At 33.9% G+C, this 18079-nt stretch overlaps 1 protein-coding gene across 1 annotated transcript in view; it reads right to left on the minus strand.

Moving 5' to 3' along the window:
- Window positions 1–3225: 3225 nt before the first annotated feature.
- SYPL1 (synaptophysin like 1) overlaps window positions 3226–18079 on the minus strand; it is a 33365-nt gene continuing 18511 nt past the window's right edge. Inside the window, exons 2-5 of the mRNA XM_079786046.1 lie at window positions 12667–12791; window positions 10786–10990; window positions 6375–6563; window positions 3226–4889 (exon numbers count right to left, since the gene is read on the minus strand). Of these exons, the coding sequence (XP_079642172.1) occupies window positions 4755–4889; window positions 6375–6563; window positions 10786–10990; window positions 12667–12791 (654 nt within the window). The 3' untranslated portion in view covers window positions 3226–4754. The remainder of the gene's footprint in view (window positions 4890–6374; window positions 6564–10785; window positions 10991–12666; window positions 12792–18079) is intronic.

The following is an 18079-nucleotide window of genomic DNA, read 5'->3' on the forward strand; positions in this document are numbered from 1 at the left end:
TGTAGTCTAGTTTCATTATTTTGCATGTGGCTTTCCAATTTTTAAAGTACCATATATTGAAGAGGTTTTCTTTTCTCCATTTATGTTTTTGGCTCCTTTGTCGAAAATTATCTGCCCATATACATGTGGTTTTATTTTTGGGCTCTCAAATCTGTTCCTTTGATCTGTGGGGTTTCCAGCCAGTACTATGCTGTTTTATCACTGCTCTGTAGTGTAATTTGAAGTCAGGTAGTGTGATATATATCCAGCTCTGTTCTTTTTTCTCAGAATCGCTTTGGCTGTTCAAGGTCTTTTGTGGTTCCATATAAATCTGATCTTTTTTGTTCTATTTCTTTTCTTTTTTAAAATATATTTTATTGATTTTTTACAGAGAGGAAGGGAGAGGGATAGAGAGTTAGAAACAAAGATGAGAGAGAAACATCGATCAGCTGCCTCCTGCACACCCTCACTGGGGATGTGCCTGCAACCAAGGTACATGCCCTTGACCGGAATCGAACCTGGGGCCTTTCAATCCAAAGGCCAACGCTCTATCCACTGAGCCAAACCAGTCTCGGCTAGGTTTGTACACTTTGTACAGGTTTGTACATTTGTCAGATTTATCCGTAAGAAGTAGTTATTTTTATATGCCATTTTAACAGTATTTTTATATAAAAACAATTTATTTTATATATTGATTTTGTATGCAGCAACTTTGCTAAATTCACTTATTGTAGCAGATGTAAGCTACCTATCTTTCCATTTCAAAGTATAGTTTTATTCTGTCACAACCTGATGGTCTTTGGGTATTTACCATACCCCATTAGTCTTCATCGTAATCCTAGGAAATCAAAATTCATCATCAGTTCTCCTGAGCCTATACTTTCTTGATGGCAAGATCAGTTCCAAATGGGCCATGCTTTTAATGATTGTGTTTTTAGAGAGGAAAATATTTAATCTGATTCATCCACTGATTAGCAGCCATCAACATCATTTTAGAAACAGGAGAAATGCAGAATTTTAGGCCTCACTCTGGACCTACTGAACCAGAATCTGCATTTTGACACATTCCTCAGATGGTTTATATGCATATTGAAGTTTGAGTAGCATTGCTTCCTACTGAAAGACCGAAAACCCTAGCTTTGTCCATAATTACAGAAAGGAGTTTTAAGCCATTTTTCTATGTAAAGAACATTATGGCTATTCTGACCATTGCTAGATTATTTCAAGAAAGAATAGATTTATGTGTTTGTCTTTTTACAGAATCTATTGATCTATTATCAGAATTGAGAAGGAAGCTATATGACCCAAATAGAGATCCAAGATAAATTACTAGTACTTTAATCACAATTTCATTCCCAAGAACCTGGGGAGTACTCTGGTTTTCCTTGTCTCTATTACACTTAATTCATTCACCTTCATAACCACACTCTGTATCTCATTATCCCTCCAAATTCTTTCTGACCACAATCAGCCATCTCTTCAGTACTCTCATTCTAATAATTCCCACCACACCTGTTCTTTGAATTTACCAGGATTGCTGGTCAGTCTCCTTCTCCTTTCCCCCCATCTCTCTGTTTTCACCTTCTTCCCTACCTAGCTACTCCACTCTCATGCCAATATTGTCTACTTCCTTGCCTACAAGTCCAACCACAGATCATTCTGTTAGGTTTCTCTGTTCCTATATTAATTGGCTTAACGACCTAAAAGTAAAAAGCAAAACTAACATATTCAGAAGAAAACAGAGATGCTTATCTTTATGACATTGAGGATTTCTCAAGACACAAAAAGCACAACGAACCATGAAGATGAATAGGCAACAGAGAATAGGAAAAAACCCAAGTGGCCAATAAATACAGAGAAAGATCACCAACCTCATAACAATCAGAGAGCTACAAATTAAAAAAACATCACAACACTATTTCAAACCCATCAGATTGGCTATATGGTCCAATAATATCAAATATTGGCCAGGATATGGGGCAACAGAGACTCAAAAATTGTTGGTGGGAAACTCAATTGGTACAAGCACTTTACTGAACAATTTTGTAATACCCAAGTTACAACTGAAATGTATCTCACATTCCAACAGTTCTACTTCTAGTGATGTCCTAGAGAAGCCTTCACACATTCCCAAAAATATTTTCCCAGTGCTATTTTAGTGAAAGGTGAGAAAAATCTAACTGTACTTCAGGAAGGAAAAAGCTGTAGCTGTGATGTTTTATTTCCTTAAAAAGACAAAACCAAAGCAAATCTGACATAATGAAAACAAAATGCTAATATTTGTTCAACCTACTGGTGGGGACTCAGTTATATATTATTGCTTATACTTATTTATCTGAAATACTATATACATTTAAAAATTAAGTGTGACACAGAAAGCAATATTGTCCTTAACATTTACAGCAGATTAGTAATTATTTTAAGTATCATTATCCAATTGACCTCAATTCACACAAACATTAGTACTGGTGCTATTTACAAATAATTCTTTGTAACCTACCACCGAGTAAAAGTTCCAAGCTGTTATTTCTTCCATTGCTGGAAATTATCTTATAAATTACTGAACCCTGTAATGTTGATTAAAAATCAGGGAGTGAAAAGGCAACAAAACGGACTCCTTTCTAGATCTATCGTAATCTCAATAGTTATTAATTTTTAATGTCCTTAACTTTAGGTACTTCTACCACAACAGACATATAAATACCAAGACATCCCAGACTCTTAGGGGAAAATAAAGGGAGGCTCATGTAATCCTGAAGCTTGTCCGGCCTTTCTGTTCCCGATCACCCTTCCCATGGACTCCATCTAAAAGAGTCTCTTGATAGATGCTATCAAGTTAGCAATCATAGTAAACATTTATAAACAACCTACTTTTTTTTTAACATTGTTCCTAAGGACTTTACATTTATTATCTCCCTTCATCCTCATACTCTTTTAGGTCAAAGGAGTTTACGTCTATTAACTCACTTTATCCTTTTAAGTACTTTTAGGTCCACAGCATTCTTATTCCCATTATTCAGATAACCAAATTGAATCATACAGTGGGTAAGTAATGTGCCTAGTTAATTAGCTAGTATGTGGTGAAGCCAAGATTAAAATTCAGTTAGGCTCCAGGGCATGCACACTTAATCAAGAATCTGTGTGCCTAACTGATGGACAGTCAATTAGAAAAGGTTTCACTTGAAGGTTATAAACAAACATTTAAAAAATGAGATTGAAAAAAAAAAAAAAGATAGACGCAGGGTCTCCAAAGCATTTTTTATCTTTTATTCCTTGCCAAACATAAAAAAAAAAACAACCCAAAAAACTACTGTAATATTCTCTTGCTTGCTTTGAAAATTAATTTTATTTTGCATTGCTCTTTGTAATATAACAATCAGTGCACTCTTTCTTTTGACTTCTTTATTAAGTTGGTTTCATAAAAGATATATTCTCATACTGACAATTCTTGTCATGAATAAAATCAACAAAAATAAGGCAATAGCAAGACATGCTTCACAAATAAACAATCAAGTGGTAAGAATACAAAATCCAGCCTGTACAACAAAAAGATTAGGAAGCAAAATGTGAATAAGCCCTGGATTCAAATATACCTAAAGACACAAAAAGCACAATCCATGGAAGATAAATAGGCAATACAGAATAGGGGAAACCTAAGTGGCCATTAAATACAAAGAAAGATCACCAACCTCAATCGCAATCAGAGAAATACAAATTAAAAAACATCAAAGATTCCTGGTTTATGATGCATAATTTCATTATCAACCATTTGTGAAATAAGAATGAACATTAAGAAATATGAAATCCGAATTGCATTTATTTTCACAATATCAATGCTAAATTCAATAACAACTTCATTGAATCTAAATATTAAAGGTTTCAAAAATAAAAGGCAATCTTAATTTTTTTAACCATATGAATAGGGTCTGCCAAAAAAAGTAGATTATTTTATTCTACTTGCAAGGAGAATAGGTCTCAGCCTGCAGTTAAGTGGCATGAGCAACAAAGGACAACAAATACCACTAAGAGTAATGCCCATAGATATCAAAATATCTAGTTGAACCATGTTCTTTCTGCTTATATAGCAAGTCTATTAAACAACCAGCATAATGGAAGCTTACATCTCATGAGAAAGAATTACTAAATTAACATACATCTATTAGAAATTTTCAACCCCCACTCCCAAAACATTTTAGCACACCTATTAAGTACTGAAGGTCATTTAGAAAAACAAATAAAACATACACCCAGTCTTTGCAATTAAAAATTTTCCATACATATAAACAATGTCCAGATATAAATTCTGAACTAAATATGTTTTTTCTAAATATGATTTATGTAATCAATGCTTTCTTAAACAAAGATAGGTCTTAGGTATATGATCTGTACAAACTGACAGTAGTGTATATTCCAAATAGATTTTTCTTCCTATTATGATATGACAATATAACTCTTTTCTGAGTGAAGATATATGTTAAGCTTAAAGTGTAAACACTCTGGAAGGCAAACAAGTTAGTGAAGAAATTAATGTTCATTTGAAAATGTGTATCATCTCATAATAGGGCCTGAATTTTTAAATTTACATGTACGAATACATTTACATCTTAAATTTCTAGGAAAGGTACAGGCTTTGTGTAAAAAAGCAGCAAAATTTTAAACCCACCAATTTATTGAAAAAGCCATTACTTTTATTAGAAACACATAATGCTTCTCAAGATGTTGGCAACAGGTCGTAGTATAGACGTATATTTTATACAGTGTACTTCTCCCTTAAATTATATTCCAGTAGGAGGTGGAATACCTCCTTGGGTATGAGAAGCAGAAGTATTTGATGGACTGTGTAAGTTGGTCTCCTTGTACACAAACCATGCATTTCCTCCCCAAAGTATCATATTCAGAAAGCCAAAGATCTAAGAAAGAGAAAAATAAACATGAAGATCTAATACCTACTTTTTTATGAATATTTTTATTCATACCCATCATATTTTTCCTTAAATACTTAACATTTCCAGGCAGTATACCATTATTTCATATAAAGTTTAAACTACATATGACATGGAATAAAAAATACTTTATATTTAAATGCCAAATTCAAATATATAATGACTTATTCCCAATGAAATAAAGCTAAATCTCTAAATTTGTAACATATAAAACCATGACTAAAAATAAATATTATTTTTGCATGGTCATTACTATAAAAAATAGAATTAACTTTGAGAGCGTAACTAAAACCCTCCTTTTAAACTGCCTTGTGTGGTTTTTTCCTACTTCCCTACTTTATACCCCCTACTACCTACCATCTTTCCTACTCCAACAACTATAGGCAGAAGAGAAAAGGAGTCAGAAGAACTTTATTTCACATCTTACATTAGTCTCTGGTATAAATTTGATAAGAAGAAAGTCTCAAAGATGAATAAACTGAAGCTACCCCTATTTTCACGTGTTTTTTTTCTAAATTCAAGAAATATAAACATGTTCTTATATTTGTAAAAAGAATATGAAGAGTGGGATAAGAAGCTTGAGAGTATTAATCGTATTACTGAAGACAAAGCTTTATAACTTTTTGTATATTTGCATATAAAAACATTTCTGAAACTGTCCATTTCAGATATTATCAATCGATGTAAGTGCAAAAAAGGTGATCTTTCGATTACAAAGTTATAAAGCAAAAATTTGGCCAAATTGCTTTATAAGGCAGCGCTAACTTCACCCAACACTTTCTTAAAAAGACACGAGACCTCCCTAAACATAATATACTCCATATAACATTATATTTAATTATATATTTATCTGAATTTTGGTAAAATAGAGGACTAAATAGAGTACATTTACATAGACTTAATTTTTTTAGGTTATTTATTAAACCAGGAAAGTATTACTTTCATAGACTCAGAGTAAGTAAGATTAGAGAACGAGTTCTATAAAGTCAGATCTGGTTCAAACCTTGGTTTGCCAACTTGGGTGAATTAACAGGAGCTATATTTTTTCCTAGTTGTAAAATGAAGATAATAATGCCACCTCCCACATTCCCTTAGATTGTTGGATCACGTAAGACATGAGTGTAATGCCCTTAGTGTAACACCTGGCATATTGACTTAATAAATGTTAATGACTATTATAAGTACCTATCAGGTAAAAGTCTTGCCTAATCAATTTTAATGATAAAAAAGACTCAATTATGATCTTGTTCAAACCCATTTTCTAATTTTTCTAACAAATTTTCCTTTGTTGTTATAAAGGTAAAGATTATATGGTAACCAGGATTCTGACAGTTTAATAAAAATAAAACACAACACATCTAGAAATTATTAAAAGCTATTGTTTTCTTAAATTACTAGGTAAGGTTTTTCAAATAAGTGAAATGAAATATTTTATAAATACTGCATACATACCACAGATACATTTAGGGATCCCATACTAGTCACAGAGCCAAAATAACACATCAATCCTTGAGAATGACAGGGTGTAAGTTCCTGGACAATACTGGGACCGGTAGCTACTTTAATATCTGTAAGAGCTTTAGCCCAGGCTGAAGTGCTCACCAGCCACAAGAATGTGACAACAAGAGTAACAACAAAGTCCTAAAGTAAAAAGAAATATGAATTAATAATGAACAGTTAATTTAAAAATACTAAATTTAAATCCATAATGAAGGAATTGAGATTACATCGAATCCCATGGTACTGAGAAATGGCCTTCATGATACACTTTATAAAAAAGGGCACAGTCAACATAATAAACATTGCTGTTTATTATTACTAGCCCAAAGCCTGAGCAACGACACTAAATAAGACTCAATAGTCTCTTTAGGAGTGAAAGATATTTACACTAGAAATTAAGGTTTTACATGGTCCTTACCACAAGTATACCTAAGCCACTCACTCCCAGGACCATATCTTAGACCGTTATCACCAATAACTGTATCCTTTCATAATCTCTATTTTAAACAGCCCACTCCCCAATAGCACTTCTCTTTGCAGCTACCTCCATCTGGCACTATACCTTAAAAATACCCCCCCATGGAGACCTACAATCTGATCTTATCACTTGTTTATTGTCTTTCAATCTCACTTATGCTCTGATTTCCCTCCTTAATTTATATTCTAAAGTCCTTTAATATAATCCCTTGCATATACTCTTTAACTCCCTTACCCTTCCTTCTGCTTTATCAGATTGTTCTGGCAAAACTAACTTTAGTTAAATCTAATTCTCCATGGTATGCAAAATCAAATGGTGAAAAGCACATATCAGGAAGACTAGTCTTTTTAAATTCATGATCATGAAATTTTAAGAATGCTCATTATAATAATAAAAGAACAAAAAAGAAATCTCTCTGAAAATACCTTATCCTAGTAGTTTTCTACTAAAATCTTTGCTAGTTATATTTCTAAAATCAGAACTGAAGTTTTTAATATTTTAAATAGTTTTTTTCTCAAACTAATAAGATGAAGAAAGGAAAAAAAAAACATCTACTCTTACTCAATCCTTTCTGCTGGGAAACTAAAATTTGTCAGTATTGTTATAAAGATCTAAATAACACCTTTAAAAAATGTGCATTTGTATAATATAAAGTATAAGTCCCACTTTGTTTAGTCTTCCTTTAAGTTAAAGACCAAAGTGGGAGTAATGTAAAAATTTATATCTTTTAATGTTATGTATTAGGGTATACTCAAGGCTATGAGTTTGTACACAATTGCAGCAAAACTCCAAGCTCAGGAATGGATTCTGGAGCTTATTCCAGAAGTGTTTTGTTTTAAAAATGAATCTGATTAGTTTTTAATTACTTTTGCCAGCCAGCTCTTAGTTATTTATTTAGGATAAACACCAGTGACCACTTACAAGATACAGAAATCATGTTACATATAGCTTGTCCAATTGGTCAAAATACATTGAATAAATATCTTGTGATTAGAGAACCCAAAACAGTATGATTAACTTTACAAACATGGAGGTATTTACATTTTGTATTTGAGCTTTCTACTGTTACTGATCCTTTTAACAAATGTAGATCAAAGAGAAAAGGACAGAAACTTTATAGCTTAAATTTTTGCACTGAGGGAGTTCCTTTTTGCTGCTGTACTTTTTGCTGCAGGTAGACATTTCCTAAACCCTTGCTAGAAATACAATGACTTCTGAAGAACTGGAAGTAGTATGTATGAGGTTATCACATTTAAAAAGTAATCTCTGGGCTCAAGTTCACAGCTTTGACCAATATATGTATCAAATCCTCTTAATTTTTATTTTTTCCCCCTCCAAATTTCTAATTAAACAACAAGCTGTTTTTTCCCTTTCATGATTATGTATGTTCTTTAACTCTACTTTGCTGATGCTTAAGACATGACATTCTTATACTTCAAAAACTTTTCTGAAAATGATGCACAGAGTAACCCTAGGGTGAGGAGGAAATGTGGGTCTCTGAAGATAGATTCTGTCCTGCTCAGGATTCTAGTTAAGATGATGCACCATGCATGCCTGGAGTTCTGCAGCAGTTCACACTGCAGCTGGCTATGGCAGCCCTGGTCCTACCAATAATCAGGATATGATTCATAAGAGATTTTTAGGATCTGGGATACCCTATATTTGTTTGGTTTTATTTTATGGTATTTCTGATTCTCCACATGGCCTAGAAACCTTAAGCTCCTGCTACTTAACACAAAAAAAGTAGTACATTTACTTAAAAAGGGAACTATAATGGATTTAATGTCACAATTGAAATGTTCCTAGAAATACCTTAGCAGAGGATTGCTAAAATAAAAGAATGTCATCATTAACAAACAATACTTTAAAATAAAAAATCAATGTCATATTTGGCTATATTTAAAAATTTGGGTATCTTGAGAAAACTTTTTTATATTTATATGTTTAAATTAAAAGTAGAATTCAAAATTTAATTTAGAAGCTGGACTTTTACTACAAAAAGCATCTATTATATGCTGTATCAACAAAAAAAACACTTAAGAAATTAATTCTGAATTATCTCTCTACATGACCACTAGTTGATCATGAGGTGAAAAATTACTTTTAACTTTCTGATTGATGCAACTAGATCAGTTTTATTAGACAGAAAAACCTTTCACAAAAGAACTAGATTTGGCCCAGCCGGCATGGTTCAGAGGTTGAGTGTTGACCTATGAACGAGGTTATGGTTGGTTCCCTGGTCAAGGCAAATGCCCGGGTTGCAGGCTTGATCCTCAGTGTGGGGCATCCCAAGAGGCAGCTGATCAATGATCTCTCTCATCATTGATGTTTCTATCTCTCTCACCCTCTCCCTTCCTCTCTGAAATCAATAAACATTAAAAAAAAGAAAAAACTAGATTTGTATGTTGCTTTTAAAAGTGTGGTAACTTTAAAGCTTATTAAACAAAATATGAGAAATGAAAGGCTCACTGCTAAATTTAACTTAAAAATTTTTGGGGATAATGACAACATGACAAGAAATGTCTTCATTTAAATACAAGTTATAAAGAATTTTAACAAATATAATATCTGATCATCATAGTTTTATAGCTTCCTAACATGTAATTTCTGTTAAACATTACAAATAGTTGATGTCTATTTTTCTGGAAAGCACCTAACAATAAAGAAATGTTTTATAAAAATGTCAAGTTTAAGAATCTCTCCTATATATAAAAAATGAAATAAACATGGATGATAAAAAAATGTTTTATTCCTTACTTACCATTTGCATTCTTATGATCCAGGCAGCAAAAATTAAAAATAAGTAAATAAATAAAACCTGTTATCTTATTTCATAATTTCTTCATATTTAAATACCTTCTCTTTAAAGTAAATTCATAAATAATTAGCATGTCAGTATTTTCTCAAGATATAAATGACCAGTATCACAAAAAACACCTCTGGTTCTCCCTTCAAGTCAGTAACACTAATACTGCCTTTGTACTTATTTTTCTGTAGTGGAGGTCAAGCTTAAACACATGGCTTATCTCTGAATTTGTCACCAATGATCCAGGGTAGATTCTACTAATAAACATTAGAGGTTATTTCTATTCTTTAGCTCAGCAGACTTAAGTCAAGAATGGTGCTAGGACTTCAAATCCAAATCTTCTGTTGCCATCTAACATTTCAAAATTAACTCATGAATGCCACTAATGCTGAATTCTATAATTTTTATAGAATTATCTGCATCACGTTTTAACTTAAGGAATTTAGACCAGGAGTCAGCAAATATTTTCTTAAAAAAGGCAAGGCAGTAAATATTTTTTATCTCTGTTTCAAGTACTTCACTCTGCCACTGTAGCATGAAAGCAGTCATAGACAATATGTAAATGATTGAGTGTGGCTGTGTTCCAAAAAAACTTTATTAAAACAAAAAACAATGAATGAGATTTGGCTTGTGGGCTATAGTTTGCTAATTTCTTGACTATTAACCTCAAGATCATATTGTAGAGGCATAAAGAGGGTCTTTAAGAAGAGAGAAAAAAGGTAAGAAGTAGGACCACAGTTATGAAACTACTAGTATGATCAGCAGTTCTACTTAATTTCTCTGCTACTTGCAACCTAAGATGCTCTATTACATATCTGAAGTTTTCCCAGGTTAAAACAGAATAAGAAGCAAACCTCAGCTCTCCCTTACAGTACAGAAAAAGTGCTTCAAACACCCTAAAAGAATTGGCTTAAACATGACAACAGGAGAAAACTTAACCTCATGGCAAACCCAGGTCAAAATATGTTGAACTGGCTCATGCCAAGAATTTTTATTTAAAGTGTAAGTAAATCTGTATGTTACTGCAAGTATAATACATATACAAATTATTTTTGAATAAAAGGAAGGTGATTACTTACAATCATGGGAAGTTTTCGACTATCCCGATATAGGTTTGTGTAACCAATATAGAGCAGAAGAGCAGCAATGCAGTACAGGAAGACAAAGACTGCAAATGTAACATAGAATTGTGCAGAAGAAGCGTAATCTCCAACAAGGACAAACTTGTTCCAACCTATATCACATGTATTTACTGGAGAAACCTGAAATGATGCCTCATTCAACCTATTAAAAAAAAGGCTCCAATATAAATTATCTGGACTCCACCAACAGAGACAAAAATACATAGGCAGAATATTAAAATGACATTAAAAAATATTCCCAAAATACAGGGTAAGGCAAAGTAGGTTTACAGTTGTTTGCCTGGAAAAATACAACAATTAATAAATAATAATACAAGACAAAACTCTGTGTTTTATGTACTCATAACTGTAAACCTACTTTGCTCTATCCTGTAAATTAAAAACATTTTCCTTTTGAAATAAAAGAAAAAATTCAAATATTAAAATGAATTAAGAGTTTCATAATATATACATAAATTATACATTATATCTAGTAATTGATTCATGATAGATTTAATACAGACTTAATTTAAACATTTACAAATCCAGATACTATCTTCTGCATTAAAACTATAACAGAGTAAGAGGGCTGATACAAAATAGTTTACAATTTGAGACATAATATTCCATTCTAAGAAAGAGTCTGTGTGACTGGCACCAGGAGAGCCAATTATAATAATTCACATTTTAATTCTGGATTTAATTACCTGCCAACTTCACCTAGTCTTTAATTTTCCCTATCCATAATTCACAAGAGTACTTATTGCTAAAGATGCAGTAAGAGTTCCTTGTACAGCAAATTTATAAGAGAAGAGTTGGGAGATGGAGAGGCAATGATACCAAGCACTTGCTAACTGACAGATCTTTAATGTAAGATTTCATTTAATAATCAAAATGACGTTAATAGGTAATATTTCCAATATACTGAACAGAAAAACTGAGTCCTAGAGAGGGCAAGTAAGTAGAGTAAATGAAAGGAGCTTCACACTATGGCTTAAACATAGGACACATTCAATAAACTGTTCAATGAATATTAAAGTGAAATAGAAGAATTCACAACATATTCATTTTGGCCCTGGTCTGTTTAGTTCAGTGGTTAGAACATTGGCCCGCGGACTGAAGGATTGCAGGTTCGATTCTAGTCAAGGGCACATATCTCGATTGCAGACTTGAACCCTGGCCCTGGTTGGGGCTAGTACAGGAGGCAACCAATTGATTTGTCTCTCTCACATTGACATTTCTCTCTTTCTTTCTGCCCCTCCCTTCCACTCTCTCTAAAAATCAAAGGAAAAATATCCTCGGGTGAGGATTAACAAAAAAAAAAAATTCATTTTAATTTGAGAGTAAGAAAATGAAGTTTTATGATAGGATAGGAACTCCATAGAAACTCATTTCACATAAATCCATGTCCTAAAATTATATAAAGAACACTATTATTTAGTAATGGCAAACACATGAGAAATTAGGATTTTTTTCATAAGTTGTGTTTGCTTCCACATCATGACTTCTCACACTATGGTGATGGAGCAGTCTCTGTTTTATTAAATTTTTAATCCACTGTGGGATGATAGAATACAAATGTCAAGGTAATGTCATATAATAGTTCCTAAATGCTTACTCCCATTTTCTATAATTTATTTCACCATAGACTATGGAAACAACTAGCAGACAGACATTGGTCTATGTGCCACAGTTTGAGTAGCAATGACCACTATTTACAAATGAGGATGCAATTCAAAATTTTTTATTCCCCAAGATTAATAAATTGCTGGAAATCTTAATGGGTCAACATGAAAGTAAAAAGAGTTGTTAAACCATAAAAACAAACAAATAACTCACCTGAATGGATAACCAAAAGTAGCCGTAATGGTTTTATTGTCAGAAACTTTAGGAGGACAACTCACTAGAATTTCTGTTTTGCCCTTAAAACCTCCACAGGTGGCAAAAGCAAAGATAGAAGCAACCTACGTAAAGTAAGACAAAAAAAAAAAAAAGAGGGAGAGGGAGAAGAAAAGCATTACTATACCCAAAACATGGCTCATTAAAACCTTAAATTATTATTAAAAACCTGCTAACATCACAGAAATATATAACACCAGTGGCCCGGTGCACGAAATTCATGCACATTAAAAGGGAATTAATTAGAGGAAATATTTTAATATTGCTATTTGCCCTTTCTCTATAATAGAAGTGTCAGAGATGAAAGAAAATGAGTAAAATGCTTATGAAAATCTCCCTCCTGTCAAGAGTCTGAGTGTGCCTCGGGTCCCAGAGTTAAGTCCCCGCCCAGCCATGCGTGCCTCGAAATCGAGTTCGACCCAGACCCAGCCTGCCCCACCCCCCGTCAATCCCCACAGGGCCGGGGGCGCAGCTTCAGGTCCCCTGGCCCAGTACCGGATAAGGGACGCAGACTCAGATTCTCCATCAAGCCCCACGGGGGGTTGGGGGCGGCATGGCCTCAGGTCCCCCAAGCACGGCACTGGGGCAGGCGGGGGGGGGGGGGGGGGGGGGCGGGGGGGCGCAGCCTCAGGTCCCCTAGCCCCGGCATGAGGGCATGATAACCATTTGCATATTAGTTATTATATAGGATTATAGAAAATACAAAAATTTTTAACTATAAATTTAAACATAGATGGTGAAAAACATTAAAATATTTACTGCGCCCTGGCTAGGTGGCTCAGTTAATTGGAACATCATCCTGTAAACCAAAAGGCTGCAGGTTTGATTCCCAGTTAGGGAACATACATAGGTTGTGGGTTCGATTCCTGATTGGGGCATGTATGGGAGGCAATTGATCAATGCTTTTCTTTCACATTGATGTTTCTCTCTCTCAAAATCAATTTAAAAATATCCTTGGGTGAGGATTAAAAAAATAAAAATAAAAAATTACTTGCAACTCTCAACAAATATGATTTTATTTTCTCCTGAATGTAACACAGAAATTTGCATACCAAACCACATATAAATTCATTTATTCCAGGGGTACCCATTAAATATGAGTATGAAATTTAGAGAAAGTCTTATTTATCGGTATAAAAATTAAAAGGGGTGAAGAGGAGGTATTTTTACTTGGAACCCAAGGGTAACTGTTAAGCCAAGAGATTGTATGCAAAGAAGTGATGTTATTTCCTAAGCTTATAAGATTTCATTGTGGATATTCTAGGTCTCAAAAAGTACTTGGGAATCTGTTTTACTGATCATGCCAAAAAAAAAAAAAAAAAAAAAAAGTAATACTACTCTTGCAAAGGAAAAAATTGAAAGCATCCTAAACATTGACAGGGTACCAAAAAAATTAGAGTCCATTCAAACAATACAACATTATGTGGTCATTAAAATGTTAGGAAATATCTAACTATATAGAAAAATGATCATTACATATAAAGTTTGTAAAAACAATACATTGTATATGTGTCTACATCTATGGATTCACACACAACAAAAACTAGACAGGTTATATATTAAAATTTTAATAGTAGTCACTTCTGAACAAAAGAAAAAAGATAATTCCTAGAGACTCAAAGCAGCAGGATCTCTATCTCCACTGCTGGCTTCACAGCTGCTATGCATTCTAGAGCCACAGAAGTTGATCCTTCTCTAGTCAGGCTTCTGGCTGAGAATATAGCCCAGCCAACACCTGGATTTCAGTCTATGAAGGCCTTGAGCAGAGAAGCCAGGTGTTGAGGGCACTTCTAATCTGAAACCACCATTATCCAAGTGTAAAACTTATGATTCCCTGGACCCCTGTCACTGCCATTTCAGCGACTCTTAGTCTAGCCAGGCGTCCTCAAACTACGGCCCGCGGGCCACATGCGGGTGTTTTTGCCGTTTTGTTTTTTTTCTTCAAAATAAGATATGTGCAGTGTGCATAGGAATTTGTTCATAGTTTTTTTTAAACTATAGTCCGGCCCTCCAATGGTCTGAGGGAGAGTGAACTGGCGCCGTGTTTAAAAAGTTTGAGGACCCCTGGCTCTAGACAGATACTTGCCACTTGCATGCCCAATGCAGCTGCTGGCATGCCTGTACAACAACTTGCATGACATGGTTGGAGTTGAGCCTCAAAAGTCAACTAGCTGAGGGTTGATCATACACATAAACAGGCCAACAGCAATCAAGACCAAATTATAACAGGAGAGTTCATATAATAGATAAAAGGGACATTCCTGGAATACTCAGCTCAGGAGATCAAGGAGACTGCACCACTGGGTCCCACAGGACTTTTACTACAGAAGGCCACCCCACAAAGACTGGGAGGCATAGTAATTCTACCTAATACATAGAAACAAACACAAAGAGACAGCTAAACTGGGGAAACAAAGGAACAACCCCAAATGAAAGGAAGGGAGGAATCTCCATAAAACTGAAATGGATGAAAGCAATTTATCTGATATAGTTCAAAATAATGATTACAAAGATGTTCAAGGAATTTAGTGAGAATTACAAGGCAATTAGTGAAAATTATGACAGCATGAAGAAATAGAAACCATGAACAAGAACGAGTCAGAAATGAAGACTACTATATCTGACATCAAGAAAACACAGGAAGGCCAAAACCGGTTTGGCTCAGTGGATACAGCATCAGCCTGCGGACTGAAAGATCCCAGGTTCGATTCTGGTCAAGGGCATGTACCTTGGTCGCGGGCACATCCCTGGTAGGGGGTGTGCAGGAGGCAGCTGGTCGATGTTTCTCTCTCATCGATGTTTCTAGCTCTCTGCCCCTCTCCCTTCCTCTCTGTAAAAAATCAATGAAATATATTAAAAAAACAACAACAAAAAACACAGGAAGGAAAAAAATACATGGGAAGGAATTAAAAGTAGATTAAATAAAGTGGAAGCTCAAATCAGTGAATGGAGAACAAAGAGAAAAAAACCACCCTATTAGAGCAGCAAAAATTAAAAGAATTTAAAAGCAGGATAGTTTAAGGGATCTTTGGGACACCATGAAATGTAACAACATTTGCATCCCAGGGGAAACAGAAGGAGAAGCAAAAAATAGAGAACTTGTTTAAAGAGATAATGACAAGAAAATTTCCCTCAGTGGGTGAAGGAAAAAATAACATAAGTGCAGGAAGCACTGAGGGTCCCAAACAAGATGAACCCCAAGGGACCCATACCAAGACACATTATAATTTAAGTGACAAACATTAAAGACAAATAAAGAACCTTAAAGGCAGCAAGATAGAGACAGAAAGTTACATACAAAGGAGTTCCCATTAGACTGTCAGCTGATTTCTCAACAAAAACACTTCAGGTCAGAAGGAATTGGCATGAAGTATTCAAAGTGATGAAAAGCAAGGAGCTGAATTTAAGACTACTCTACCCAGGAAGGCTATCATTTAAAATTGAAGGTGAAATAAAGAGCTTCCTAGACAAAAAAGACTAAAAGAGTACATTACCACCAAACCAGTGTTGCAAGAAATGTTAAAAGGACTGCTTTAAGAAAAAGATTTTGGAGAGGAAGATACGTATAAAGAAGAAAATGGCAATAAATAAGTACCTAGAAATAACCTTAAATGTAAATGGGTTAAATGCTCCAATTAAAAGACATAGGGTAACTGAATAAGAAAATATGACATATATATATATATATATATATATATATATTACCTATAAGAGACTTACCTCAAAGCAAAAGATTCACACAACCCAAGAGTGAAAGAATGAAAAAATATATTCCATACAGATGAAAATGGAAAAAAAGCACGAGTAACAATACTCATATCTGACATAATAGACTTCAAAACAAAGGCCCATAAAAGAGACAAAGAAGGTTACTACATAATACTAAAGGATTCAACACAACAAGAAAATATAACACTGACAAATATAGAAGTATCTAAAAATATAAAAAATATTCTTGGTGGACTTTAAGAAAGAAATTGACAGCAATATAGTCATAGTAGGGGGACTTTAGCACCCGGCTGACATCACTGGATAGATCTTCTGGAAAAAAAAAAATCAATAAGAAAACAGAGGCCTTAAACAACACACTAGATCAGGGGGATTAATTGATATTCACAGATCATTTCATCCCAAAGCTGCAGAATATACATTCTTCTCAAGTGTACCTGGAACATTCTAAAGAGTAGACCACATGTTAGGACACAAAATAATTCTTAACAAACTGAAGAAGACTGAAAGCTTATCAAGAATCTTCTCAGATCACAATGGCATGAAACTAAAAATCAACTATAATAAAAACATAAAAAAAATTCAAACATATGGAGGCTAAATAGCATGTTATTAAACAATGAATTGGTTACCAATGAGATCAAGGAAGAAAACAGAAACTTCCTGGAAACAAATGAAAATGAACACAAAACCACCCCAAATCTCTGGGACACAGCTAAATCAATCCTGAGAGGAAAGTTCATAGCATTGCAGGCCTACCTCAAGAAACAAGAAAAAGCTCAAATAAACAATCTAACCCTACAACAAAAAGAATTAGAAAGAAAACAAGAAAAGCCCAAAGTAGAAGGAAGGAAAAATAAAGATCAGAGCGGAAATGACAGACTAAAAACAAACAAAAATACAGAGATCAATGAAACCACGACTAGGAAAGATAAACAAGACTGATGAACCTTTAGCCTGCCTCATCAAGAAACAAAGAGAAAGGAACCAAATAAATAAAATCAGAAATGAAAGAGGCAAAGTAACAACTGACATCACAGAAATAGAAAACACTGTAAGAAAATGCATTAAACAACTATATGCCAACAAATTGGACAACATGGGCAAAATAGACAAACTCCTAGAAACATATAATCTTACAAAACTCAATAAGAAGAACCAGAAAAACTGAATAGGCAGATAACAACTAATGAAATGAAGAAGTAATCAAAATACTCCCAATAAACAAAAGTCATAGATGGATGTCTTCACAGGTGAGTTTTACCAAACATTCTAACAACAGATACCTAACCTCCTCAAACTATTCAAAAAAAAAAAAAAAATTCAAGAGGAGAGAGGATTTCCAGGCTCTTTTTAAAAAGCCAGCATTATTCTAATTCCAAAACCAGACAAAGACACTACAAAGAAAGAAAATTACAGTCAATATCCTTGATGAACATAGGTGCTAAAATCTTCAATAAAATATTAGCAAATTGGATCCATCAATATATCAAAAAGATCATACATCATATACAAAGGGTTACTCCAGGAATGGAAGGCTGGCACAATATTCACAAATTAATAAATGTGATATGTCACACACAAAGTGAAGAATAAAAATTACATGATCATATCAGTAGGTGCA

Source organism: Cnephaeus nilssonii (assembly GCF_951640355.1).
Source record: "Cnephaeus nilssonii genome assembly, chromosome: 12".
Taxonomy (NCBI): Eukaryota; Metazoa; Chordata; class Mammalia; order Chiroptera; family Vespertilionidae; genus Cnephaeus; species Cnephaeus nilssonii.